This window comes from Mauremys mutica, chromosome 7 (assembly GCF_020497125.1).
Source record: "Mauremys mutica isolate MM-2020 ecotype Southern chromosome 7, ASM2049712v1, whole genome shotgun sequence".
Lineage (NCBI taxonomy): Eukaryota > Metazoa > Chordata > Testudines > Geoemydidae > Mauremys > Mauremys mutica.
The window spans coordinates 1,264,488-1,291,272 of NC_059078.1; the positions used below are offsets into that span (position 1 = coordinate 1,264,488).

At 66.7% G+C, this 26,785-nt stretch overlaps 2 protein-coding genes across 4 annotated transcripts in view; both read left to right on the forward strand.

The window, feature by feature from the left end:
• Positions 1 to 201: 201 nt before the first annotated feature.
• Positions 202 to 3,845, forward strand: LOC123374385. Its single transcript, XM_045024309.1, has 6 exons — positions 202 to 293; positions 538 to 694; positions 1,024 to 1,121; positions 1,365 to 1,462; positions 1,739 to 1,946; positions 3,805 to 3,845. Exons 1-6 carry the CDS (start codon positions 251 to 253, stop codon positions 3,843 to 3,845), a joined length of 645 nt encoding a protein of 214 aa, XP_044880244.1. The 5' UTR covers positions 202 to 250.
• Positions 3,846 to 7,511: 3,666 nt separating this feature from the next.
• The window catches only part of LOC123374381 (laminin subunit beta-2-like), a 47,278-nt gene continuing 28,004 nt past the window's right edge, over positions 7,512 to 26,785 (forward strand). Inside the window, exons 1-15 of one of the 3 annotated variants that reach the window (XM_045024301.1) lie at positions 7,512 to 7,661; positions 10,636 to 10,683; positions 12,722 to 12,885; positions 14,570 to 14,693; positions 15,045 to 15,118; positions 16,784 to 16,972; positions 19,214 to 19,277; positions 19,868 to 20,070; positions 20,423 to 20,543; positions 21,076 to 21,264; positions 22,356 to 22,535; positions 23,498 to 23,610; positions 23,686 to 23,765; positions 25,773 to 25,929; positions 26,394 to 26,546. In XM_045024301.1, the coding sequence (XP_044880236.1) occupies positions 10,653 to 10,683; positions 12,722 to 12,885; positions 14,570 to 14,693; positions 15,045 to 15,118; positions 16,784 to 16,972; positions 19,214 to 19,277; positions 19,868 to 20,070; positions 20,423 to 20,543; positions 21,076 to 21,264; positions 22,356 to 22,535; positions 23,498 to 23,610; positions 23,686 to 23,765; positions 25,773 to 25,929; positions 26,394 to 26,546 (1,842 nt within the window). In that variant the 5' untranslated portion in view covers positions 7,512 to 7,661; positions 10,636 to 10,652. Of the gene's footprint in view, positions 7,662 to 9,487; positions 9,590 to 9,623; positions 10,684 to 12,721; positions 12,886 to 14,569; positions 14,694 to 15,044; positions 15,119 to 16,783; positions 16,973 to 19,213; positions 19,278 to 19,867; positions 20,071 to 20,422; positions 20,544 to 21,075; positions 21,265 to 22,355; positions 22,536 to 23,497; positions 23,611 to 23,685; positions 23,766 to 25,772; positions 25,930 to 26,393; positions 26,547 to 26,785 lie in introns of those variants that run through there. The other 2 variants (XM_045024302.1, XM_045024303.1) reach the window with 2 other exon arrangements.

Below are 26,785 nucleotides of genomic sequence, written 5' to 3' on the forward strand. Positions count from 1 at the left end.
CTGCCCCCCACTCCCCGTGTCCCCCCTGGGAACCCCAGCAAGCCCTGGCCTGAGGAGCCGGCTGGTGGGGGTCCTGGCCACAGCCCAGGGTCAGCAGGAGGGGCCGGGCCCACAGCATGTCCTTATATCCCCCCGCCCCCGGGGCAGCCCAGCCCCCCTTCCCTCCCTGCCCCCAACGCTCCTCCCCAGAGCCCTGCCCACTGCCAGGCTCTGCTGCCCGGTGATCCGGGCGGGAGGAGACGGTGGTGCCATGGCAACACCTGCACAAGAGGCCGGAGCCGCGGGGCCGGCAGGTGACAGTGAGCCGGGGCCCAGGGGTGCCAGGGACCTCGCCATGGGGGGGCTGGCTCTCCCCGCTCCCCAGCAGAGCCTGGGGCCGAGTGCTGGGCTGAGGCGGGGGGTTGGCAGGGCCTGGGGCTGGCGTGGGGCAGGGTGTGGGGAACCGTGAGTGTGGTGGGGATGGGGTGGGGCCCAGTGAAGGGGGGGCACCATGGTGAAGGGTCGCCCCTGCTCCTCGCCCCTCCCCCTCTGTTCTAGCTGAGTCCCAGTGCTGGGGGCACCAGGGGTCCGGCCCCATGGAGGAAGCACCCAGCAGCCAAGCCCCCTGTGAGGGGAGCAAGAGCCAGAGGCTGCCGGGGATCGAGGAGGGGCCCCCGGCCGGCCCCCCACCCGACTATCGGCAGCACCTGTACAGGTGAGCGAGGGAGGCGAGCCCCTCCCAGGGGAGCCCTGCAGGCCGCTGGCAGGGTGGGGTGGGCTCGCCCCATGGAAACACCGGGTGTCCTGACAGGGCTGGCACCCCGGCTGCCTGGGCACTCGTGGGCACCAGCCGGGCAGGGACGTGGTGGGCTGGGCCAGATCCTGGGTGGAGTCCAGGTGGGTTAGATCCTGAGGGGTGGGCCATGGCAAACTGGGTGGATCCTGGGCTTAGGGGGGTGGCACAGCCATCGCGGGTGGGGGCAGGCCGGGGGTGGGGGCTGGGCATGCCAGGCTGCATGGTGTGACCTGCTTCCTTGCCCGCAGCCTTCTGGGCCCTGAAAGAGCCAAATACTTCCTGAGCCCGCCAGCCCTGGCGCGATGCAGGAGCCCTGGGGAGCCGGGCCTGCTGGAGGCAGTGGGAGGTAAGGGCCCAGCCCCAGCTCCCTGGCCCCCGGAGCCAGCGCCCACGGCCCTGGCTGCACATTCTGAGCCCCGTGGTCTGGGCTGGCTGCACCCCGGGCCGGGGGGGAGGCCTCCATTTCTCAGCCCCGTGGGCCTGTCCCGGGCCCAGCCCATTGGCCAGGCTGGCTGGGTACATAGCAGCAGCCCTGCGGCCACCAGCTTGGGGCACTTGGCCTGGACACTCGCCCCGTCCCTCCCCCCAGGGGCCGGCGCTGAGGAGCTCTGGCGAGTCCTGCACGAGGAGCCACAGCGCCGGCGGCAGGCGGCAGAGGCCAGGACGGGGCAGACGCTCGCCGAGCAGGTGAGGGGCTCCTGGGCTGCGGCAGGTTGTCCCTGCATGTGGGATTGCCATGGGTGGGAGCTGGCTTGGCCGTGATTCCTACCCCCAAAGGTGGTCCCCCCTCGGGGGGGGGGTCTGCGGGAGCCTCCCTGGCAGGGCACCACGGCTGAATGGGCTGGGGACCCCCATGTCCCCCCCCACTACATGAGGGCCCCATGCCCCTCCCCCCCGTGTGTGGGTGCCATGGCTGGGTGTTGCGCTCTGTCTCTCCCCACTCCCCCGTGACGCTGCCCCCAGCAGGTGCCCTGGCTGGGACGCGCCGCTCTCACGCCCAGGATGAAGCGGGTGGCACGGTGGAGGCGGCAGCTGCATGTGATGCACCGGCTGGGGGAGCTGCACCAGGACGAAACCAGCCTACTGCTGGCCAGGGAGCCGCTCGCCGACCTCAATGACAGCCGGGGGGCGCAGGGGCCGGCCCGCTATCTGCACAGGGCCCTCCAGGGAGGTGTGTGCAGCTGGGGGGTGATGGGCTCTCGGCGGCTGGGGGCGCATGGGTGGGGCTGGCTTGCTGGTGCAGAGCTTATTTACTCTCAGGCAACGCATCCCATCTGATGTGCAGCTCCCTGCACGTACATGTGTGTCTGCGGGTGCCTGTGCGTGTGCGACTGTGCACATGTGCATGTCGTGCAGGGACATGTGTGTCTGGGGGTGCTGTGTGGGTGTGCACATCTGAATGTCGTGGAGGGACATGCATGTGTCTGGGGGATGCCTGCACGTGTGCATGTCATGCAGGTACACACGTGTCTCGGGGGTGCTGTGTGGCCATGCACATGTGTATATCATGCAGGTACACACGTGTGGGGGGGGGTGCTGTGTGGGCATTCACATCTGCATGTTGTGCAGAGACATGTGTAGGTCTGGGGGATGCCTACATGTGTGCAGGCATGCATGTGTGCATGTCATGCAGGTACACACGTGTCTGAGGTGCTGTGTGGGTGTGCACATGTGTATGTCATGCAGGTACACACGTGTTTGGGGCTGCTGTGTGGGCATTCACATATGCATGTTGTGCAGGGACACGTGTCTGGGGGTGCTGTATGTGTGTGGGCATGCACATGTGCATGTCGTGCTCCTGTAACGGCCGAGGGTTTGAATTCAAATCCAGGGAACCAATTGGCTAGGATGGAAATGGTCAGTGAAAATGCAAATGACCTGGCTGGCAGGGGGGAGGAGCTGCTGGGCTTGGGATACCTGCCTGCCTGTAACCAGCCCCCTGGGGCTGAGTGGGAGGGAGAGATGCTCCCCGCCCCCCTGCACACCGGAGAGGGGCTCACGCTGGCTCTGAGGCTGTGACCAGAGCAGAGAGCTCGCTGCCTGCCCCCACGGGGACAGCCAGGGCAGCGCCGAGCACGGGGGGAGCTGAGACCCCAGCTGAGTGGGGGGACACCCAGGCAGGGCGGGTCGGCTGCCAACCAGGTTTGCCTGGTCCAGACGTGCTGCTGGGAAGTGATTACACAGCAGGGAGGGAGCTACCAGGGACAGGGCTCGGGGGGTCTGTGACCCCAGGCCCAGCCAGCGAGAGGGAGCAGGTCCCACTCCCTGCCCCAGCAGCTGAATCCCAGACCGAGCTGCAGAGGGACCCCTCCTTGGAGAAGCTGAGGGAACTTGCTGGCCCCAGCGCTGCAAACCCCCTTGGGGAAGGCTGCAGGGACAGAGTCCTGCGGGAGAAGGGATTCCTGTGCCGGGAATGGGCTCCCCAAGGGGAAGTAGAACTGGGTGGAATCAGGAGGCAGCTGGTGGTGCCCCAGGAATCCACAGGGTTCTTCCCTCTCGAGCTGCTGAATGGGGGGAGAGTGAGGGGACCCCTGGACCTGGAAGGGGAGGATTGGGAGGAGAAGGGGGAAGACCCCCTGGGGGAATCTCTTCCCTGAGGAGGGAGCCAATCTCCCTGTGACGTTATTGATATAAATTGGGACCATATAGAACATGGGTTGCAACCAAGGTCCTGTAGTGGCACCAAATCTTAGGTAAAGGGGGTCATCTAAGGTGTCTATGACCAGGTTCTGGGTTGCTGGTTATGATTATGCTGTCTGTATGTCTGTGTATCATTTTTAGTTGAAGTTATGAATATTGGCTCTATACTGTCTGTATAGAGCCAATATATTCAAACTTATGCTGTGCTTCTGGGAAACATCCCAGAGGAGTTGGTGTTAGCTCTGCCTAGCCTGCTTGATGGCCCATTAAGGACCATCAGCTACACAATTGACCCATGGAGAGAAGGCAGACACGCCTTGTAACTCAGCAAAGTATGCAGGGACTTGCCCATGTGACTCCAGACTCCATTTTGCTGTAATTTTCCACAGTAAGAACAAAGAGGTTCTTACACCTGGAAGAGTCTATATAAGGCTGATGCCTCATCTCCATCTTGTCTTCAATCCTGCTTCTTACCTCTGGAGGAACTTTGCTACAAACTGAAGCTCTACACAAGGGACTGATGACCCAGCCCAGCGGGGGATGTACTCCAGAGACTTGATTTAAACCTGCAGTTTATTCCATCACTGCTACAAGCCTGAACCAAGAACTTTGCCATTACTGTATGTAACTGATTCCATTTAACCAATTCTAGCTCTCATCTCTACCTTTTTCCCTTTATGAATAAACCTTTAGATTTTAGATTCTAAAGGATTGGCACCAGCGTGATTTGTGGGTAAGATCTGATGTGTATATTGACCTGGGTCTGGGGCTTGGTCCTTTGGGATCGAGAGAACCTTTTTTCTTTTACTGGGGTGTTGGTTTTCATAACCATTCATCCCCAGGACGAGTGCACTGGTGGTGATACTGGGAGACTGGAGTGTCTAAGGGAATTGCTTGTGTGACTTGTGGTTAGCCAGTGGGGTGAGACCGAAGTCCTTTTTGTCTGGCTGGTTTGGTTTGCCTTAGAAGTGGAAAAACCCCAGCCTGGGGCTGTGACTGCCCTGTTTGAGCAATTGGTCCTGAATTGGCACCTCAGTTGGGTCCCGCCAGAACTGCATCGTCACACTCCCCATCAGGTGTTCCCTGTTCAGAGTCACTGGGGAAGCAGCCCAGAACCTGGAGAGAGGTCAAGGACCTGCTGGCTTTAGATGGGATCCACCCGTTCAACAGCCCACGGGCCTCACCCGTGGGGCTGGTCCCCAAGGGAGACGGGATGATCTGGTTCTGTGGGGACCATCGGAAGTTTAAAGCCATCGTGGTGTCCGATGCCGACCCCATGCCTAGGCCTGGAGAGATTCTAGACAAGCTGAGGGGGATGGAGAACCTGGCCCTGGCAGACACTGATAACATGGGCGTCTCTAGCCAGACCTGCGAGGAACAGGTGTCCCAGGTGAAGAGGGGGCCGGGCTGCCTCAAGGAGGTGGGACTGACGGTAACAGCTGGACAGTGTCAGGTGGGGACGGCAGAGGGGTTGTATCTGGGCACAAGGTGGGGAGCGGCTGCCCAAGCCCAGCGCTGGCCAAGGCCAAGATGGGGGCTCGTAACCAAGGGAGCCCGAATCGCAGCCCAGGGCGCTGGGAGAAGACCCCGTCCCAGTTTGAACCCCAGGGGTATTGGGCTGGCAAAAGGGTTCGAGCCGCATAAACCTTCCCACATGCGGCCTGCGAGCGCCACCAAGCACCCCCAGCCTAAGGGAGGGCGCGAGACTGGACTGTCCTGGTGTAACTCACCCCAAGGAAGGGGAGAGATGCTGGAGCATCCCTGGGAACGTGGGTGGGTTCGAACTTCCCCAGGTCACTGGCTGGAGTGACCCCGCTCAGTTCGGTCTTGAAGGGGGGAGAGAGAGTTGTCATGGAGTCCCCAGGCGCTGCTCTGGGACTGCTCCCCACAAGCCAGGCAGGACTCTGGGGAGCCTCCTCTCCCTCGGAGCAGCCTGTCCCCAGGGCAAGAAGCTCCCACGGCTTCACTTCCTGGGTCTCTGCTTGGAGCATTCAGCATCCTCTGCCCCTCCGTGCGCTTCCCACAGCGAGTCCGCCCAGGCGGGGTCCTGGGGGGGCCACAGGGTCCTGCACCCCCACTTCGCAGTCAGACGTGACTCTCAGCCAGCCAGTGACACAGAGGTTTATTAGACGACAGGAACAGGGTCTAACACAGAGCTTGTAGGTACCGTGAGCTGGACCCCTCGGCCGGGTCCATTCTGGAGGGGGGGGGCAGTGAGCCAGACCCCCACATCTGCTCTCACTCCTCGTCCCCAGCCAGCTCCAGACTGACACCCCCTCCAGCCCCTCCTCTGCTCAGCTCCTTCCCCGGGCCAGGAGGTCACCTGATCTCTGTGTCTCCAACACCTTCAGTTGGCACCTTTGCAGAGGAGGGGCCCAGGCCATCAGTTGCTAGGAGACAGTGTCAGGCATTTAGGTGCACTGGCCCCTTGCTCTGCAGCAATCACACCCCCTGATCCACCACCTGGATACTTAAGAACTGCAGAGGGGACACTGAGGCGCCAACACCGTATTCAGAGCAAACATTAAGAACATTCCCAGCTCGTCACAGGCACCAGCCCCCCCGACTCGCCGGCTGGGCCCAGGCGATGGCCTCGGCTTGCTGCTGTTCCCCACAGGGAGCTTGCCAGTCCCAGGGCGTCTGCATGTGGCTGGTGGCTTGGCACTGGGGCACTGTGACGAGCTGGGAATGTTCTTAATGTTTGCTCTGAATACAGTGCTGGTGCCTCAGTGTCCCCTCTGCAGTTCTTAATATCCAGGTGGTGGATCAGGGGGTGTGATTGCTGCAGAGCAAGGGGCCAGTGCACCTAAATGCCTGACACTGTCTCCTAGCAACTGATGGCCTGGGGCCCTCCTCTGCAAAGGTGCCGGCTGAAGGTGTTGGAGACACAGAGATCAGGTGACCTCCTGGCCCGGGGAAGGAGCTGAGCAGAGAGGAGGGGCTGGGGGGGGTGTCAGTCTGGAGCTGGCTGGGGATGAGGAGTGAGGGCAGACGGGGGGGTCTGGCTCACTGCCCCCCAGAATGGACCCGGCCGAGGGGTCCAGCTCACGGTACCTACAAGCTCTGTGTTAGACCCTGTTCCTGTCACCGAATAAACCTCTGTGTCCCTGGCTGGCTGAGAGTCACACCTGACTGCGCAGTGGGGGTGCAGGACCCTGTGGCGCCCCCAAAACCCCGCTGGGGCGGACTCGCTGTGGGAAGCGCACGGAGGGGCAGAGGATGCTGAATGCTCCAAGGAGAGACCCAGGAGGTGAAGCCGTGGGAGCTTCTTGCCCTGCAGACAGGCTGCTCCAAGGGAGAGGAGGCTCCCCAGAGTCCTGCCTGGCTTGGTGGGGAGCAGCTCCAGAGCAGCGCCCGGGGACTCGTGACAGACGGGATCGCCTGCGATGGGCTTGGCACTGGGTAGAGATCCCCTGGAGAGCCGAGCCGTGCCCAGCGCGCTGGGGAACACCCTGCCTGTGCCCAGCGACACCGAGGGAGGGGCTCGCTGCAGGATCAAAAGCATTAATGGTGCCAGCAGGCGGGCAGGGGCGGGACTGCCTGCAAGGAACAAAGTAGGGTGTGCTGGGCCCAAGCCTTGGGCAGGAGTGCCCACCCCCGGCGCTGCCTGACGTCCCACACCAAGCACCCAGCGGCTCTGGCCCGGAGCCAGGCAGCTAGGCACTGATTGGCGCCAATGCTCGCATGTCAGGGTGGCCGACGGGCGGCTCCATGCATGTTGTTGGGCAGGAGACATGCTCCAAGTGTTGTACGTAGGGACAGGCCTGGGCGCCCTGCCCGGGCAGAGCCGGGCACTCCCTGGCACGTGGCACGGCCCCAAGCCCCGGGGCCAGCCACAGCCTGAGGTGCCCGCCCCTCCCCATGGCTGCAGTGCCAGGGCAGGGCAGGGCCCCGGGGCCCCATGCCCTCGCATGCTGCACCTCACTCACAGCGGGGAGCTGAGGGCTGGCAGCTCAGGGGGCAGGGGCACACTCCCTCCTCTCCCCCGTGCGCAGGGCTGGGAGAGCCGCTGCACCTGGCCTCCCGCTCACCTTGGCTGAGCTGCGGGGCCCGCCCCACCTGGCACCGGTGGCGGGAGGAGGAGCCTGAGGGAGGGAACCTTTGCAGGAACAAACAGCCCAGCCCTGAGCAGACTGAGGTGGGAGTCGGCTGCTGCAGGCCGCTGCCAGGGGCTTCCGGACGGGCGTGTGCCCACCTGGCCAAGCGTGGCCCTTGCCAGGGACCCCGAGCAGCGACAGCCGTACAGGTACCAGTGCGGCCCTGGCTCTGCGTGCTGCCTTCGTGCTGTTCCCTGGCCGGGCGGCCCCAGCCAGCGCCCCGCCTGGCTCACTCTCGCTGCCTGGGCAGAGCTGAGGCGCCCTGCTTGGGCGGGGCGGGGCGGGAAGGGCTGATCGTCTCCCCGGGGCAGGGCTGGCTTGGCTGAGTGGGGTGTGAACCCTGTGCCCTGGCCTGTCTGTGCTGCCCCCCCGGCAGGCAGTCTCCGTGGGTTGCCAGTGCCAACACAGCTGCCCCACTCCTTCCCAGAGGTGGCAGCTTTGCAGTGGGGGGGGGGTGGCATTTGGCCTGGAGGCTGGGCAGTGCTGAGGGGGTGGGAGGCCTGGAGGTGCCCAGAGCTCGCGGGAAGGGCGCGGTGCCCTGCACACTGGCAGAGGGTAGCTGGGGCTGCTCGGAGGGGCTCCCTGTGAGCATGTGGTGTCCTGCCCTGGCCAGCTCAGGTGTGGGGGAGCTCGGGGTGCTGTGCTCACAGGTGGGGCTGGAACAGAGCCATTGGGGCTCACAGCCTTCCCAGGGGTGGGCCCGGGACACTGGGCTGCTGTTCCCTGAGGGGTGAACGTGCCCCTGGGGCGGCGCTGCCGGGCCCAGGGCCCCGGCTGGAGTCCCAGCACGTGCCCTGGCGAACAGGCCACACGGTGCCCAGCCTGGGCCAGTGTCCATGGTGCGGGGCTGGAGGCAAAGCCCATGGGGGCTGGGCCTCTCTGCCCTGCCCAGCGCCCTGGGGCAGGAGAGACCAGCCACGTGGGGGGAGCTCTGGGGCCGACAGGAGGGTCCCTGAGCCGGGCTGGCCCCCCAGGCTTCGGGCCGCCGGGGCTGGGGGAGGCCGCTCCTGCTCCTGCTCCTGCTCCTGCACCTGCACGGGGGCAAAGCCGACGCTGGGACAAGGGGTGGGTCTGGCTAGCTGGAGCCCTGCAGGCTGCCGGGCCAGGCCCCATCTCTGAGCCCCAGGGATGAAGCAGCTCCCTGAGGCTGTGGGGCAGGGGACAGAGGGCCCTATAGCAGCAGGGAACCCGAGGTTTGGTGGGGTCCCCATGTGGTGCCCTCCGGGACAGGGGTGTGGCCAGAGCACAGCCCCTCCTGGGAGTCAAACTCAGGCTCCACCCTCCTGCAAAGACCCCCCCTTGCCCCCAGGGCAGGGCTCATCTGGGTCCTGGCCGGCCCCCGGCACTGAGCCGCTCTCCAGAGATCTGGTGGCCAGCTGGCCACCTGCCTCCCAGTCCCAGGGGCTCGTGGCCCACCCAGCCAAGGGGATCCTGGAGTGCCAGCTTGGATGCCCCCGGGCATGGAGCCGGCTCCCTCCCTGCCCAGCCCCCAGAGCGGGCCGTGCCGGGACACTGGCTGTTTCCCACCCTGCCCCCTCCCCGTCCTGGTGGCAGCAGCTGTGGGACGCGCAGAGAGCCTGGTGCAAGACACAACACGCACATTCCTGCCTGGCTGGGGCCAGCACCCTGGGAACGGGCCTGCTCCTTTCTCCCTAGCCCCGGCTTCCCACGCTTTGGGGCTTGAGGCCAGCGGGGGGACAAGGAGTGGGCCCTCTCCCCCCAGCGCGGCCGGGGGAGCCAGGTGTCTGCACCCGCCTGCCCAAGCGCGCCGTGTGCCCCAGGAGGTGGCGAGACCGGAGCAGCTCCCTCGGCTCATGCCCCACAGGGCGACCGGCTTGGCGGTAACAGTAGCCCCTCGTGAGCCGGGAGCCTGGCCTGGGTCAGCCTGGCCGGGGCCGGCCCAGGGCCCAGAGGCCGGTCGTCCCCGCCCCGGCTGGCCTGTGTGCACTGCCGAGCAGAAAGAATCGGCTGTGACATTCCCGTAGCCTGGAGACCGTTAGCCCCTTTCACAGCCCCAGCGCCGATTTGAATAAGAATCGCTCTGTCCCGGCCTCCCTGTGCCTGGGAGAGGAGCCGGGTGAGTTTTACCCATCGCTTCCCTTGTTTGCCAGCTTGTTTTTGTGCTGCGAGTTCTCACGCTGCCCGCCCAGGGCTCGGGGACTCGCAGGAGCAGGAGGGGCGCTCTCGGGGGCCGCCTCCGCCCCGCCTGCAGCCAGCTCCCCCGTCCCCCCGCGCGTAGTGGGGAGCGGCTGCCAGGGCCGCGGGCTGCACCGCTCAGACGTGAGTACCGGGGCGGCTCTGGGGCGAGCGGGAGGGGGCTGCACGCGGCGCCTGCTGCCCTAAGGTGCCCGGCCCCGGCAGCGACATTACTGCTCAAGCTGCCTGGATTTCTCCTCCAGCCCCGAGCCCGGTGCCCTGTGGGGGTGAGCTGGCAGGAGGGTGCCCGGGGCAGCGAGGGGAATGGGCTTGCTCAGCACCCCACATCAGTCGGGGCAGCGCCAGGAAGAGAACCCAGGTGTCCGGGATCCTTGTCTCCTACTCCAATTCTTGCTATGAGTTGTGCTGGCTGCTTCGCATGCCCGGCCCCAGGTTAGCGTGCCAGCTCCCCTCATGCCACTGGCGGGGTGGCACTGCCCACCGGGGCACTTTGCCCTCACTAGGGCAGGCGCTGGCTCGGGGCACATGCGCCTGTTCTGAGACGTGGGACCCCCCAGCCACAGGCAGCTCCCGCCTGCCCCTGATCCCCCAGCTCCGCAAGGTGAGGGGCTGTGGGGGGACCACAGGTGCTGTCCTGGGGGTGGCTGAGCAGCGCCTGACCTCTGGGGCAGCCGGCCCCACGGGCGCCCTGGCTCTGCTGACTGTGGCCAAGCCCCGGCGTCGGGCGTTAGCAGCACCAGGGAGCCCTGGCACCTCCCACCTGTGGGGCTGGCAGGAAGGAGGCCTGGGCCACTGCGTAGGGAAGAGGGAGCCCTGTCCCACCCCCCTTCCCATCACCCCCAGTCTCTTTCCCCTCCGCCCTTTGCACCCTGGCCCCACGGCTCCCCGCAGATCTGACCTCCACCCACACTCCCCTCGCCCGGCCCGGCCCGGCCCGGCGTAACCCTCTCCCCTCGCTCTCCCCAGGCCGGACCCCCGGGCCCATGGAGCTGCTGCTCGCTCTCCTGCTGCTGGGTAAGTCCCGCTCACGCGCAGCCCCGGGCACCTTCTCCCCTCCCCTCCCAGGGCAGGCGGGCAGCGCCAGCCGCAGACCCCGGGTGTGCGCACCCATGTGCCCTGGGGTGCCCTGAGCGCGGGGGCCCGGTGGGGGCTGGATGGACACGGGAGGCCCTGTGGGCAGGGGCCCAGTGGGGGCTGGATGGAGGCGGGGGGCCCTGAGGGCGGGGGCCCGGTGGGGGCCAGATGAAGGCGAGGGGCCCTGAGGGCGGGGGCCCGGTGGGGGCCGGTTGAAGGCGAGGGGCCCTGAGGGCGGGGGCCCGGTGGGGGCCGGTTGAAGGTGGGGGGCCCTGAGGGCGGGGGCCCGGTGGGGGCCGGTTGAAGGCAGGGGGCCCGGATGAAGGCGGGGGGCCCTGAGGGCGGGGGCCCGGTGGGGGCCGGTTGAAGGCGGGGGGCCCTGAGGGCGGGGGCCCAGTGGGGGCCGGTTGAAGGTGGGGTGCCCTGAGGGCAGGGGCCCGGTTGAAGGCGGGGGCCCGGTGGGGGCCGGTTGAAGGCAGGGTCTGGGGGGGCCGGATGGAGGCAGGGGGTTGTGCCCACTCCTTCCCCACGTGGCAAAGGGCCCCTGAAGCTGAGCCGTAAATCCCCAGACGTCCTGGCTCCGCTGAGCCCCGGCAGCGGAATTAGGGCAGCGCCTGACCGTGCTCACAGCTCCCGGGACGGGGACGGGCACGGCCAGGGCAGCCCCGAGCCCCGTCCGCCCGGGGCCTGGTGCTGCCTGGCGGCCGGTCCGAGACAGAGCAGGGGGCTATGCAGAGCCCCCCCACTGACCCCTCCCCCACCCCCTGCTCTGCCCCGGTGCTGGGGACTCCACAGGTCATGCCCAGGTGGGGCCCTGCTCCCGAGGGTGTGGAGTGTGTCCCTGGGCACGGCCTCACTAGTTAATCATTGGCAGGGCAGAGTTGGGGAGGGGGGCAGTCATGGCAGGCCAGACAAAGGCCTTTGCTCCCCCCATCGCAGGCTGGCACTTCCCTGCCGGGTCAGCGGGTCTGGGACCCAGTGTTGGTGCGGGGGGTGCCCAGGGGAGGGTGTGGGGGGGGGAGGGAAGTGTGAGGGGAGGGGTACGTGGGGGTGCACAGGGGTAGGTGTGGGGGGGAGGGGTGTGCGGGGGAGGGGTGTGGGGGGTGCATAGGGGAAGTGAGTGTGGGAGGAGGGGTATGGGGTTACACAGGGGGAGGGGTGTGCAGGGGGAGGGGTGCTGGGGGTTGCACGGGAGGAGGGGTGTGCGGGGGGAGGTGTGCGCAGGGGGTGCACAGGGGTAGGTGTGGGGGGGTGCATAGGGGAAGTGTGTGTGGGAGGAGGGATATGGGGTTACACAGGGGGAGGGGTGTGCAGGGGGAGGGGTGCTGGGGGTTGCACAGGAGGAGGGGTGTGCGCAGGGGGTGCACAGGGGTAGGTGTGGGGGGAGGGGTGGGGGGGTGCATGGGGGCAGTGTGTGTGGGAGGAGGGATATGGGGTTACACAGGGGGAGGGGTGTGCAGGGGGAGGGGTGCTGGGGGTTGCACAGGAGGAGGGGTGTGCGCAGGGGGTGCACAGGGGTAGGTGTGGGGGGAGGGGTGGGGGGGTGCATGGGGGCAGTGTGTGTGGGAGGAGGGGTACGGGGTTACACAGGGGGAGGTGTGTGCAGGGGGTGCATGGGGGAGGGGTGTGCCAGGAGAGGGGTGCGGGGTTGCATAGGAGTAGGTGTGGGGGGAGGGGGGCGGGGTTGCACAGGGGAGGTGTGTGCAGGGGGTGCATGGGGGAGGGGTGTGCAAGGGGAGGGGTGCGGGGTTGCATAGGAGTAGGTGTGGGGGGAGGGGTGCGCAGGGGGAGGGGGGCGGGGTTGCACAGAGGAGGGGTGTGCAGAGGGAGGGGTGCGGGGGGTTGCACGGGGGGAGGGGTGTGCGGGGGGACGAAGGGGTGAGCCCGGGGGCCTCGTGCAGGGGCAGGGGCATATGTGGGGGCTGGGGCTTAGGCCCTGTCAGAGCGCCCACCTGCGTGAGTCCGTCTGTCTCTCCAGGCCAGGTGCCCGGTGCGGCGAGCCAGGACGAGCCAGGCTGCTCCGCGGGCAGCTGCCACCCGGCCACCGGGAACCTGCTCATCGGGCGGGCCCAGAACCTGAGCGCCACGTCCACGTGTGGGCTGTGGGGGCCCCAGGAGTACTGCATCGTCAGCCACCTGCAGGTACCCGCCCGCCCGCCCGCCCGCCGGCCGGCTCGCGCCAAGGGGTGCCCGGGGCAGTGCCCCACCCTCCGGGTGCTGTGCGGCCTGGCCCCTGGCCAACACTGGTCTCTGCGTGCGGCGTGGACAGCTGCCCGCTCCCCGTCGCTCTGCGTGGGCACCTGGGGGGTAGGGCCCTCTGCCCCCAGCCCCCGCTGGCTTGAGCCAGGCCCCTCCCATCCAGGGCAACCAGCCCTGCGCTCTCACCGGCACCCGCCAGCCGGGCCTCAGGCCTCGGGCAGCCTGGCCAAGGGAGACGGGGGCTCGGTCCCCTGTGCCCAGCCCCAAACACTCAGCCCAGCCGGGCTGGCAGAGCCTGCGGGCGGGCCAGGGTCAGCGCGCGTGTGTGTGAGTCTGTCTGTCCGGCTCTGCGTGTGTGCGTGAGTCCGTCTGTCCTCTGGATCTGCGTGTGTGTGTGTGAGTCCGTCTGTCCATCTGTGTGTGTGTGTGTGTGTGTGTGTGTCTGTCCATCTGGCCCCCTGGATCTGTGGGTGTGTACAAGTTTGTCTGGATGTGTGTGTGTGTGTGTGTATCCGTCAGTCCGCCTGAACTGGTGGTTGTGTCCGTCCATCTGTCCTCTGGATCTGTGTGTGAGTCTGTCTGTCCGGCTCTGCGTGTGTGCGTGAGTCCATCTGTCCTCTGGGTCTGTGTGTGTGTGTGAGTCCGTCTGTCCATCTGTGTGTGTGTGTGTGTGTGTGTGTGTCTGTCCATCTGGCCCCCTGGATCTGTGGGTGTGTACGAGTTTGTCTGGATGTGTGTGTGTGTGTGTATCCGTCAGTCCGCCTGAACTGGTGGTTGTGTCCGTCCATCTGTCCTCTGGATCTGTGTGTGTGAGTCTGTCTGTCCGGCTCTGCGTGTGTGCGTGAGTCCATCTGTCCTCTGGGTCTGTGTGTGTGCGTGTGCGTGTGAGTGTGATGGAGCAGGGAGCAGGGTGGATTTGACCTGGGAATGTGGCTGGGGAGTTACATTGGGGATGAGAAGGAAGCTACCTGAGCTGTAACCTGAGCCAGGAAGTGACACCTTCTGCCCGAGAGACTGAACAAAGGAGAGGAGGAGCAGAGGGGAGCGGGGAGAAAGCTGCTGGAGGGATATTTTAGGGTCAGTTTGGGGCTGGGTGGTGCAACGCAGGGAACCCCAAGCTGGGGTCTAAGCTCCCTGAACCCCCAGAAGGACTTGACTGAGGGGTTCTGGTTGTACCTACACGCTGTGGGACTGTGTTCCTGTCGGCTAATAAACCTTCTGTTTTACTGGCTGGCTGAGAGTCCCGGGGAATCGCAGGGAGTGGGGTGCAGGGCCCTGACTCCCCCACACTCTGTGACAGTGAGTCCATCTGTCCAGCTCTGCGTGTGCGCGTGAGTCCGTCTGTGTGTGTGTGTGTGTCTGTCCATCTGGCCCCTGGATCTGTGGGGGTGTGTATGTGTCCGTCTGTCCGGCTGAAAAGGTGGTTGTGTCCGTCCGTCTGTCTGCCTGGCTCCGTGGGTGTGCGAGTCCGTCCGTGCGCGGGTCTGGATTGCGTGTCCGGGGGTGAGTCTGTCTGTCTGTCCAAGGGCAGGCACTGAGCAGAGGCAGCCCCCGTGCCCGGTCTGCCCCTGCTGCGGGGGCTGTGCCGTGGGGCAGGGACAGCACTGGGACCCTCTCTGTGCTGCAGGACTCGGAGAAATGCTTCTCCTGCGACTCCCGGTCCCCGTCTCTGCGCAACAGCCACCGCATCCAGAACGTGCTGTACCTCAGCGGCCGGGACGGGCACCCCACCTGGTGGCAGTCGGAGAATGGTGAGGGGCGGCCCTCAGGGCCATGGAGAGAGGCTCCCCTGCAAGTGGACGGAGCCCAGACTAGCGGGGAGGGGAAGAGGTCATGGCCCATGCTTGGCCTGCGCTGCCCCGGGCTGCAGGAATCACGGGGGACCCTCAGGAGAGCCTGGGCCGGGAGACGGCTCCTCGGGACCCCCCAATGCCAGGACCTCCAGGCTGGGTGAGAGGCCCCCGCAGCCACCACACCTGCCTCTGCTGGGAGTGACCACAGCTTGGGATGTGGAGGTGGCAAAGGGGCTGGTGACCCCGTCCCGTCCCATCCTGTCTCCCTGGGGGCTGGTGCATGGGGGTGACCCCGCCCCGTCTCCGCAGGCGTGGAGCACGTCAGCATCCGCCTGGACCTGGAGGCCGAGTTCCACTTCACCCACCTCATCATGACATTTAAGGTAACTGGGCCCTGGGCTGGGGAGGTGGGAGGGGAGCTCGGGGGGGATCCAGAGGCCTAGTCCCCTGGGCTGGGGGTGGGGAGAGCAGGGCCAACCCTGCCGAAGAGCAGCCGTCCCACTGGTCCCAGGCCTGGCTCTGCAGGGTTGGGCAGCCATGCTGGGGGGCACCAGCTCCCCTCCCCTGACACCCTGCCCGGGGCCATTCTGGGGGGCACCCAGCTCCCCTCCCCGACACCCCGCCCGGCACCCAGCTCCCCTCCCCTGACACCCGCCCGGCACCCAGCTCCCCTCCCCGACACCCTGCCCGGGGCCATTCTGGGGGGCACCCAGCTCCCCTCCCTGACACCCCGCCCGGCACCCAGCTCCCCTCCCCTGACACCCGCCCGGCACCCAGCTCCCCTCCCCTGACACCCTGCCCGGGGCCATTCTGGGGGGCACCCAGCTCCCCTCCCTGACACCCCGCCCGGCACCCAGCTCCCCTCCCCTGACACCCGCCCGGCACGCAGCTCCCCTCCCCTGACACCCTGCCCGGGGCCATTCTGGGGGGCACCCAGCTCCCCTCCCCTGACACCCCGCCCGGCACCCAGCTCCCCTCCCCTGACACCCGCCCGGCACCCAGCTCCCCTCCCCTGACACCCCGCCCGTGGCCATTCTGGGGGGCACCCAGCTCCCCTCCCCTGACACCCGCCCGGCACCCAGCTCCCCTCCCCTGACACCCGCCCGGCACCCAGCTCCCCTCCCCCGACACCCCGCCCGGCACCCAGCTCCCCTCCCCTGACACCCGCCCGGCACCCAGCTCCCCTCCCCGACACCCTGCCCGGGGCCATTCTGGGGGGCACCCAGCTCCCCTCCCCTGACACCCCGCCCGGCACCCAGCTCCCCTCCCCTGACACCCGCCCGGCACCCAGCTCCCCTCCCCGACACCCTGCCCGGGGCCATTCTGGGGGGCACCCAGCTCCGCTCCCCTGACACCCCGCCCGTGGCCATTCTGGGGGGCACCCAGCTCCGCTCCCCTGACACCCCGCCCGTGTCCATTCTGGGGGGCACCCAGCTCCCCTCCCCTGACACCCCGCCCGTGGCCATTCTGGGGGGCACCCAGCTCCCCTCCCCTGACACCCGCCCGGCACCCAGCTCCCCTCCCCTGACTCCCGCCGGGCACCCAGCTCCCCTCCCTGACATCCCGCGGGGCACCCAGCTCCCCTCCCCTGACACCCCGCCCGGCACCCCGCTCCCCTCCCCTGACTCCCGCCCGGCACCCAGCTCCCCTCCCCGACACCCTGCCCGGGGCCATTCTGGGGGGCACCCAGCTCCCCTCCCCTGACACCCCGCCCGTGGCCATTCTGGGGGGCACCCAGCTCCCCTCCCCTGACACCCGCCCCGCACCCCGCTCCCCTCCCCTGACACCCGCCCAGCACCCAGCTCCCCTCCCTGACACCCCGCCCGGCACCCAGCTCCCCTCCCCGACACCCCGCGCGGCACCCAGCTCCCCTCCCCTGACACCCGCCCTGCACCCAGCTCCCCTCCCCTGACACCCGCCCGGCACCCAGCTCCCCTCCCCTGACACCCTGCCCGTGGCCATTCTGGGGGGCACCCAGCTCATCTCCCCCGACACCCCGCCCGGGGCCCTGCTGCGGTGCGCCCAGCCCCTCTGTGTCTCTCCCCCAGACCTTCCGCCCGGCGGCCATGCTGATCGAGCGCTCGGCGGATTTCGGCCGCACCTGGAAGGTTTATCGCTACTTCGGCTACAATTGCTCCCGGCTGTTCCCGGACGTGGCTGTGCAGGCGTCAGGCCGCGTGGACCAGGTGTTGTGTGAGCAGCGCTACTCCGAGATCGAACCCTCCAGCCATGGCGAGGTGGGGAGCTGGGGTCTCACGCCGCCCCTCACCTGTCGCCCTGGGGAACGGGATTGGGGAGGGCCGGGGGCAGGCCGGGGCGGCGGGGGCTCTGGGGTCTCACGCTGCCTGAGTTCAATTTACTGAGGTTTATAGTCCAATGTCCATATTCAGGGTGACTCCAGTCAATGACTGGGGATCTCAATCCTTATGGCTCAGGGTTTCCCCCTCTTGAAACACAAAGCAGATCTGAGATGAAGAAGGATCATGTCCCAGGGTTTTTATATATTTCCAGCAGCCTTTTGGCCTGAGCAAACAATAGGCTTAACTTTCTGTCTTCCGAACATCCTGGCAACTAGCACAGAGTAATTTAGCCATTAAACCGTTCAGATACAGGTTACCACAACCTTCCAAGAGACATATGGACAATAATACTATTTCCCTCAAGTGTCTTTCTAAACGTTAATATTCCTTTTTTGGTCTTTGAATCAAAGCCATAGTAATAGACAAGACTTGTTTGCTGACATCACAAGACCTGAGCAAACATCTACCCTTCTATCTCTAACAATGCAGACTTGCATTTCAATGCTCTATTAATCATACAATCATAGAATATCAGGGTTGGAAGGGACCTCAGGAGGTGTCTAGTCCAACCCCCTGCTCAAAGCAGGACCAACCCCAACTAAATCATCCCAGCCAGGGCTTTGTCAAGCCTGACCTTAAAAACCTCTAAGGAAGGAGATTCCACCACCTCCCTAGGTAACCCATTCCAGTGCTTCACCACCCTCCTAGTGAAATAGTGTTTCCTAATATCCAACCTAAACCTCCCCCACTGCAACTTGAGACCATTACTCCTTGTTCTGTCATCTGCCACCACTGAGAACAGCCGAGCTCCGTCCTCTTTGGAACCCCCCTTCAGGTAGTTGAAAGCAGCTATCAAATCCCCCCTCATTCTTCTCTTCTGCAGACTAAACAATCCCAGTTCCCTCAGCCTCTCCTCATAAGTCATGTGCTCCAGCCCCCTAAGCATTTTTGTTGCCCTCCGCTGGACTCTTTCCAATTTTTCCACATCCTTCTTGTAGTGTGGGGCCCACAACTGGACACAGTCTCCAGATGAGGCCTCACCAATGTCGAATAGAGGGGAATGATCACGTCCCTTGATCTGCTGGCAATGCCCCTACTTATACAGCCCAAAATGCCGTTAGCCTTGGCAACAAGGGCACACTGCCGACTCATATCCAGCTTCTTGTCCACTGTAACCCCCAGGTCCTTTTCTGCAGAACTGCTGCCCAGCCATTCGGTCCCTAGTCTGTAGCAGTGCATGGGATTCTTCCGTCCTAAGTGCAGGACTCTGCACTTGCCCTTGTTGAACCTCATCGGGTTTCTTTTGGCCCAGTCCTCCAATTTGTCTAGGTCACTCTGGACCCTATCCCTACCCTCCAGTGTATCTACCTCTCTCCTCATCTTAGTGTCATCTGCAAACTTGCTGAGGGTGCAATCCATCCCATCATCCCGATCATTAATGAAGATATTGAACAAAACCGGCCCAGGACCGACCCTTGGGACACTCTGCTTGAAACCGGCTGCCAACTAGACATGGAACCATTGATCACTACCCGTTGAGCCCGACCATCTATCCACCTTATAGTCCATTCATCCAGCCCATACTTCTTTAACTTGCCGGCAAGAATAATGTGGGAGACCGTATCAAAAGCTTTGCTAAAGACAAGGAATAACACGTCCACTGCTTTCCCCTCATCCACAGAGCCGGTTATCTCATCATAGAAGGCAATTAGGTTAGTCAGGCATGACTTGCCCTTGGTGAATCCATGCTGACTGTTCCTGATCACTTTCCCCTCCTCTAAGTGGTTCAGGATTGATTCCTTGAGGACCTGCTCCATGATTTTTCCAGGGACTGAGGTGAGGCTGACTGGCCTGTAGTTCCCTGGATCCTCCTCCTTCCCTTTTTTAAAGATGGGCACATTAGCCTTTCTCCAGTCATCCAGGACCTCCCCCGATCAAAGATAATGGTTCATTCATTTACAGATCTTCCTAACAAGTCTTTAAAGTTGGCCCTGGGTCAGGTCAGTCTGGGAGGTAATTAACTCTTTCTGGCCCTGTCACCTTTCAATGAGAGATGATATTACACTCATAACGTCACACTACCCCTCTTTTGTCACCCTGGGGCATGGTGGGGAGCTGGGGGCAGGCCGGGGCTGGGGGCTCTCTGGGGTCTCATGCTGCCCCTCACCTATCTCCCAGGTGATTTTCAAGGTCCTGGACCCGTCCATCCCAGTGGAGGATCCGTACAGCCCAGCCATCCAGGGTAGGGGCACGAGGCGGGGGGCTCGGCCGGGAGGACGGTCTGGAATCCCTGCCCTAGAGCTTGCAGCCCTGGGGCACCGGGTCCAGAGCCGCAGGCAGCGCCGTGGGGCACCGGGTCCAGAGCCGCGGGCGGCGCCGCGGGGCACCGGGTCCAGAGCCGCGGGTGGTGCTGTGGGGCACCGGGTCCAGAGCCGCGGGTGGTGCTGTGGGGCACCGGGTCCAGAGCTGCGGGCGGCGCCGCGGGGCACCGGGTCCAGAGCTGTGGGTGGTGCTGTGGGGCACCGGGTCCAGAGCCGCGGGCGGCGCCGTGGGGCACCGGGTCCAGAGCCGCGGGTGGTGCAGGGAGATGCCCATGGCAGGGGAGGCACAGGCAGGCCTGGGGGGTTGCAGGGGCCCCAGGAGTGTTGGAGACGGGGGCATGCGGGAGTGGTAACTGGGCACCGTAGCCGGGGCTGAGGAGAGTGGGAGGCATCAGGGCAAGGCAGTGCAGGGGCTGGGGGAGACTGGGAGCAGCAGGGGCTGGGAGGTTGGGGGCTGGGGTGGGTAGCGGCGCCAGGAGGGGAGCCAGTGCTAAGCTTCCCCTGCCCCCAGATCTGCTGCGTGTCACCAACCTGCGGGTGAACCTGACCAAGCTGCACACGCTGGGCGACAACCTGCTGGACTCGCGGCGCCAGGTGCTGCACAAGTATTACTACGCCCTCTACGAGCTGGTGCTGCGCGGGAGCTGCTTCTGCTACGGCCACGCCGCCGAGTGCGCGCCCGCCCCCGGGGTGCCAGTGGGTGTGGAGGGCATGGTAAGGGGGCATGGCTCCACCCCAGGGGGAGGGGGAAGTAAGGGGGCAGAGCCTCACCCCAAGACCTACCGCAAGGCAGCCAGGCACAGCCAAGCGGGGAGCCCTGAGTGGCTGCTGTGCCCATGATTCCTGGGGCAGCAGGCGGGGGTCAGGGGGTGTGGGGCAGCCTCAGAGGTCCCTGTGCCCCAGTGCAGATGAGACCCACTCAGGCCTGGCGTGTGGCCTGCTGAAGGCAGCTGAGGGCCCTGGGCCCCTGACATGAGGGGGCAGGGGCCAGCCTGGGGCCGTGGCAGTGTCTCACGTGGACCAGGGGCCACAGCTGACCTGGGACCCATCGCCGCCTCTCCCGCAGATTCACGGCCGCTGCGTCTGCAGGCACCACACCACGGGCCTGAACTGCGAGCGGTGCCAGGACTTCTACCAGGACCGGCCCTGGCGCCCTGCCGGGGGCACCGACCCGCACGCCTGCCAAGGTGAGAGAGCAGGCGGCCCCCCTTCCCCACGGCTCTGCCCCCCCTTCCCCACGGCTCTGCTCCCCCCCACGGCTCTGCCCCCCCCCCGCTACCCCACGGCTCTGCCCCCCTTCCCCACGGCTCTGCCCCCCTTCCCCACGGCTCTGCCCCCCCTTCCCCATGGCTCTGCCCCCTGCCTGCTTTCACGCCTAATGAAGCAAGTGAACTGGGGGGCAGTGCCCAGGGGGTGAGTGTGCCCAGGGGCAGGGACATGGGGTGAGCTGGGGGCAGTGCCCAGGGCAGGGGCACAGGGTGAGCTGGGGGCAGTGCCCGGGGGGGAGTGTGCCCGGACCGGTGTTGAGGAACCCGTCTGTTGTCGGGCGGTGTGGCCGGGTGGCGTGGCCAGGGGCTGAGTGGCGTGGCCGGGGGTCGGGCGGCGTGGCCAGGGCTGGGTGGTGTGGCCGGGTGGCGTGGCTGGGGACCAGGCGGCGTGGTCGGGGGCTGGGTGGTGGGGCCAGGGGCTGGGTTACCGCATGGCACCGGTGTCTCGCAGGGTGTAACTGTAACCAGCACTCGCGCCGGTGCCACTTCGACATGGCCGTGTACCTGGCCACGGGCAACGCCAGCGGGGGCGTCTGTGACGACTGTCAGCACAACACGATGGGCCGCAGCTGCCAGCTCTGCAAACCCTTCTACTACCACAGCCCGCGGGCCGACATCCGGGCCAGCAGCGCCTGCGTCCGTGAGTGCCCGGCGGACAGGCCTGGCAGCCTGCAGCGGGCGAGGGGGTCGCCCCCGGGGGTCTGGGGCTTTGTTCCCCTTCCTCTGAAGCTAGAGCTGGGGCCGGCTGGGTGCCCACAGCGCAGGGGGCATCCTCTCTCTCAGGGTCTCCAGGGGCTCGCCAGGCCCCCACTAGTCGTGTGCTGTCCCGGGTCTGCTCCCAGCCCGGATGGGCCCCTGACACATGCCTGTGCCCTCCCTGGGCACCGGGGGGGGGGGGGGGGAGGCCAGGGCACTGCACGGCTCCTGGGCTGGGGTCACCGCTGCGCATCGTGAGGCTGGCTGCTCCCTGCCTCCGAGACTGAGCTGCAGCCCCTGCCGCCCCGGGGAGCTCGGCCCGGCCAGGCCACCGAGCGAGCCCCTGCTCGGAGCGTCCCCCTGTGCCGCGCGGCCGGGGCCGGGTTCCAGTCCTGGCTCAGCGGGGAGCAGCGAAGGGGCAGCCTGGCCAGCCCATCTCGGCCTCCCTCCTCGTCTCTCCCATGTCTCAGCGCCAGGGGCTCCCCTGTTCTCTGCGCTCGCCTGGCATCGCCCCTCGTTCTCCATCTGCAGCCTCACGAGGTCCTTGGGGTTCCCATTGTCTGTTGGGTCCCCCTAGCCCTTGCTGCCCCATGCGTCTCCCCAGCCAGCTGCGTGGCCCACACCTCATGTGGCGCTCAGTGCGGCAGGGCAACACCTGGGGAAACTGAGGCACATATCGCCCATGTTGGTCACGGCCCCGGGATGCGGTCAGGGAGCGCATGAGCCCTTTGGCTACAGTGCTGCGCAGGGGGCTCATGCCAAGGTGCAGCCCCTTTGCGGGCAGCTCCCACGCTCCACTCCCTGGCCTGAGCATGTGCCCGGGGGTTTGGCTGTGCTGAGGCACTCGGCTGCCCTCTCTACCCCACCGACTGTAGCTCCCCCGTCCCTGCCCCGCTCTGCCCAGCATGTCTGATCCTGGCTGCCCTGGCAGTGCCACCTGCTTTGGGGTCACTGCGGTGCCAGTCGCTGGCATCCGGGCTGGGCCAGAGCTGGCTCCTGGCGTGTGACTCCCGCTCTCTTCCCCTGTGCTGGCAGCCTGTGACTGTGACCCAGTGGGCTCCCTGGACGGTGGAGTATGTGACAGCCACACGGACGTGGCACTGGGCATGATCGCTGGGCAGTGCCGCTGCAAGGAACACGTCCAGGGCGTGCGCTGTGACAGCTGCAAGGAGGCCTTCTACGGGCTGAGCCGCACTGACCCGCAGGGCTGCCAGCGTGAGTGTGGGCGGGGGCACGACACGGGCACGGCCTTGGCACCGCTTGGAGTGAAGCCAGGCAGGACTCGGGGCAGCGTCTCCGCTCAGGGCCGCACTCACCAGGGCAAGGAGCCTCTTGGCTTCGGTGCTTTCAGCCCCATGGTCACCCCGTTCGCTCCCTGCAGCGAGTCCCCCTGGACGGGACCCCAGGGAGCCTCACATGCCCCCAACGGGCCCTCCCCCCCCCCCCGCAGCCAGCGTGTGACACAGACGTCGGGAACCCAGCGTCGAACAGGGAGCAGGCGCCTGCAGCAGAGTCCAGCTTGGGGAGACCCAGGGCCTGCTTCCCCTGGAGCCCCGGGGCGCTGGAGCAGTGTATGGTGGGGTGCGGGGGGAAGACGACTGAGCCGTGGACATGATGGAAACCCCGTCACGCCAGGGGCTGCTGCAGCCCCCTAGTTCCAGCCCCCATGCAGGGGACTGACCCCTTCCAACTGCCTGGCCTCCCTTTCCCGGGCCAGCAGGTCACCCGGGCTGCACCAACACCCCCGGCTGATCCTGGCAGAGGAGGGGGCCCGGCCAGCAGTTGCCAGGCGACGAGTATCGGCTGTTCTCTGCAGCCTGTCAGGATCCACACCTGCCCTCTAGGGGTCGCTGCAGACATCACCCCCCTTGTCCCACCTCCTAGATACCTGAGTAACACATAGGGGAAACTGAGGCACACACAGAGCATTCAGAGAAGCTGGTAAGAACATGCCCACTTCATCACAGCCACCCAGCCTGGCCGTGCTGCAGGGCCCCGGGGAACATGGCTCCTCAGGACAGCCGCTGGTGGGCAGGGCCCCAGGTGCTGCGTGGGACGACCCCTCGGGCATCCCCAGAGCTGTGTGTGTGCCAGGCCTCACACGAGGGTGAGGTTGGGATATTCGTGGGGGCCGTGGGCTCGGGCCCCGCTGGGTAAGCGGCTGTGTCTGTGTCCAGCCTGCAGGTGCGACCCTCGGGGCATCATCGCGGGCAGCCCCCCCTGCGACCACATCAGTGGAGACTGCTACTGCAAGCGCTTTGTCAGCGGCCGGTACTGCAACCAGTGCCTGGTGAGTGCCCTGTGCCCGGCCCCTCCCTGGCCCCCGGTGGGACCCACCCAGTGTCTGACCCAGCTCTCCCCACAGCCCGAGTTCTGGGGCCTGAGCAACGACATGGCCGGCTGCCGGCCCTGTGCCTGCGACTTTGGGGGCGCCTACAGCAACAGGTAGGCATGTGCCACGGGGGGGGGTACCACGGCTGGGGGGAGTGGGCACAGTGGTTGGTACCGTGGCCGGGGGGGAGGGGGCAGTACTACGGCTGGGGTGGGGAATGGGGCGGTACCATGGCTGGGGGGAGCGGGCACAGCGGGTGGTACCACGGCCAGGGGGAGGGGGCAGTACCACGGCTGGGAGGAGCGGGCACAGCAGGTGGTATCACGGCTGGGAGGGGAGGGGGCAGTGTCACGGAGGGAGGGGGGAGCCCAGGCCTGGCCCCCCCGGGTTCCTGCGACGCACCAGGACTCTCAGCCAGCCAGTAACACAGAAGGTTTATTAGATGACAGGGACACAGTCCAGGACAGGCCTTGCTGGCACAGACAGCAGGACCCCCTTGAGTTAGGTCCATTGGGGCCCCCAGGGAGGCCACAGCCCCGTTGGGGGGGGCGCCCCTCTCCATTTCCCAGCCAGCCCCAGACTGAACCCCCCCTCAGCCCCTCCTCTCTGGGCTGTGTCCCTTTCCCGGGCCAGGAGGCACCTGATCCCCTTGTTCTCCCCCACCTTTAGCATCCCCTGGCAGGGGGGAAGGGCCCAGGCCATTACTTGCCAGGCGACAGAGGGTCGGCCAGAACCTGAGCCCCCCCACAGTATCCAGGGGAAACATTAAAAGAACAGCCCCAATTCGTCACAGGCAGTAACATGGCCAGGGGGGAAGGGGGCGGTACCACAGCTGGGTGGGAAGGGGGCGGTGCCATGGTGGGGGGGACGGGGACGGTGCCACGGCTGGGGGGGGGAAGGGGACGGTGCCACGGCTGGGGGGGGAAGGGGGCGGTACCACAGCGGGGTGGGAAGGGGGCGGTACCACGGCTGGGGGGTGAAGGGGGCAGTACCACGGGTGGGGGGGGAAGGGGGCGGTACCACGGCTGGGGGGGGAAGGGGGCAGTACCACGGCTGGGGGCCGGGGGGGGACGGTACCCCGGGTGGGGGCCGGGAGGGGGTGGTACCACGGCTGGGGGGGAAGGGGGCGGCACCACGGCTGGGGGCTGGGAGGGGACGGTACCACGGCTGGGGGGGGAAGGGGGCGGCACCACGGCTGGGGGCCGGGAGGGGACGGTACCACGGCTGGGGGGGGAAGGGGGCGGCACCACGGCTGGGGGCCGGGAGGGGACGGTACCACGGCTGGGGAGAGAGGGCAGAGCGGGCGGTACCACAGCCAGGGTGGGGAAGGGGGCGGCACCATGGCCGGGGGGAAGGGCATGGGGCAGTGGTGGCACCGTGGCTCAGGGGTGCCGGGTGTCAGGCACTCCCAGCCCCGGGCTCTCTCGGCCCCTGGGAGGAACCCCGTTCTCCCCCCCCCTCGCCTCCTGGAACCGCACCCCTGAGCCTCCAGCCGCCTGGCTTTGCCTGGAGCCCCACCCCCAGAGGGAGCAAGGCCCCCCGGTCGCTAGCTGGGGGACGGACAGGTGGTGGGCGGGGACCCGGCGTAGAACTGACTTGCAATAGTCACCGGGAGACCGATGCCGATTCGGGAGACTCCAGGCCAACCCTGGAGAGTTGGCAACCCTCCCTCACACCCCTTGCCCCTCCTCTTTCCTTTCTGTTCCCCGGGCCAGCCGGCCCCCCCGGGCTGCACCAACCCCCCAGGCTGATCCTGGCAGAGGAGGGGGCCTGGCCATCACAGCCACACCTGGCCTCTAGGGGTCACTGCAAAGATCACCCCCCTTGTCCCACAGACCTGAGTGACACACAGGGGAAACTGAGGCACACAGAGTCTTTGGAGAAGACAGTAAGAACATGCCCAGTTCATCCCCCCGGGGGTGGGACACAAGCTGTGGGGTGGAACCAGGGCACTCAGGGCTGGTTGGTAACAGGCTGGCCTTTCACCCCTCCCCCACGGCCTCTGCCCTGGGACAGACACACAGACATGTGCCCTGGGCTGGGCCGGCTCCCCCGGACACACGGACGGGGTAGGGCAGGCTCCCTTAGCCCAGGACGGACAGGGCTTGTGCCGCCCCCAGGTGCTCCATGGAGGACGGGTTGTGCCCCTGCCGGCCCCACCTCATCGGGCGCCAGTGTGACCAGGTGCAACCCGGCTACTTCTGTGCACCCCTGGACTACTACAGCTACGAGGCAGAGCACGCCACAGGCCACGCGCCCAGCCACCCCACGCTGCCGGTGAGTGCGGGCACCAGACGCTGGGCTGCTGCGGGTCCCGGGGCTGCGGGGGGAGGGGGTGGGGTGCCAGGGGGGCAGGGTCCTGGGGCTGAGGTGGGGGCAGCACACAGGATCCTGGGGCCGGGGGGGGGGCTACCCATGGGTCCCGGGGCTGAGGGGGGCAGCGTGCAGCGTCCAGGGCTGAGGGGGGCCAGGGCTCAGTGCCCCTCCTGAGTGCAGTTCCATGGCTGTGGGGCACAGTCTCTGGTGCCAGGCTGGGGTCTGGGCTGGGGGTTGTGCCCCCCACTGAGCAACAGGACCCAGCAGCAGCCGGGTGTCAGCGTCCCTCTGGGCAGCCAGAGCCTGCCGCGGTCATGGGGTCTCCTCGGGCTAACCCCAGCCCCCCTTGGCAGCCTCCTGCCCCCTCATCAGTCCCCCCCCGGGGTGCCCCGGCGCTCTGCCAGGCTGACCCTGGCCCGTTGCAGGGAGCACTGCGCCCCGAGGCCCCCCCGGACTGCCTGGAGTATTCCAGCGGGCTCCCGAACGGGCGGAAGGGGCGTCTGCGGCGCCAGCGCAGCGCCATGTGGCTCCTGCAGCACCGAGCCCTGTCCCGGCGTGGCCGGCAGCCCCAGCACAAGGTGAGAGGCGGGGGGGTTGGGGTAGGAATGGGGGTGGGTGGGGGGTGTCACAGATCCACAGGGTTGGGGCTATGCCCCAGTTCTCAAACAGTCCCCTGGGCCAGCCCCCCGGGTCCCATTCCTCCCCCGAGGTCGCCCATGCGGCCCCACCAGGCCTACACCTGCTCCGGTGCTCGGGGGGCGCCGATGCCCAGCCGACCTGCCCCGCTGTGCACAGCGCTAGGCCGATGGGGGGTCTG

What these genes read in the sequence shown, in the direction of transcription:
- LOC123374385 (XM_045024309.1), top strand. Translation starts at nt 251, where the DNA reads ATGGCAACACCTGCACAAGAGGCCGGAGCCGCGGGGCCGGCAG. An exon ending in TATCGGCAGCACCTGTACAG is followed by an intron (nt 695 to 1,023) that starts GTGAGCGAGGGA and finishes CCTTGCCCGCAG; the next exon opens with CCTTCTGGGCCCTGAAAGAG. An exon ending in GGCAGACGCTCGCCGAGCAG is followed by an intron (nt 1,463 to 1,738) that starts GTGAGGGGCTCC and finishes CGCTGCCCCCAG; the next exon opens with CAGGTGCCCTGGCTGGGACG.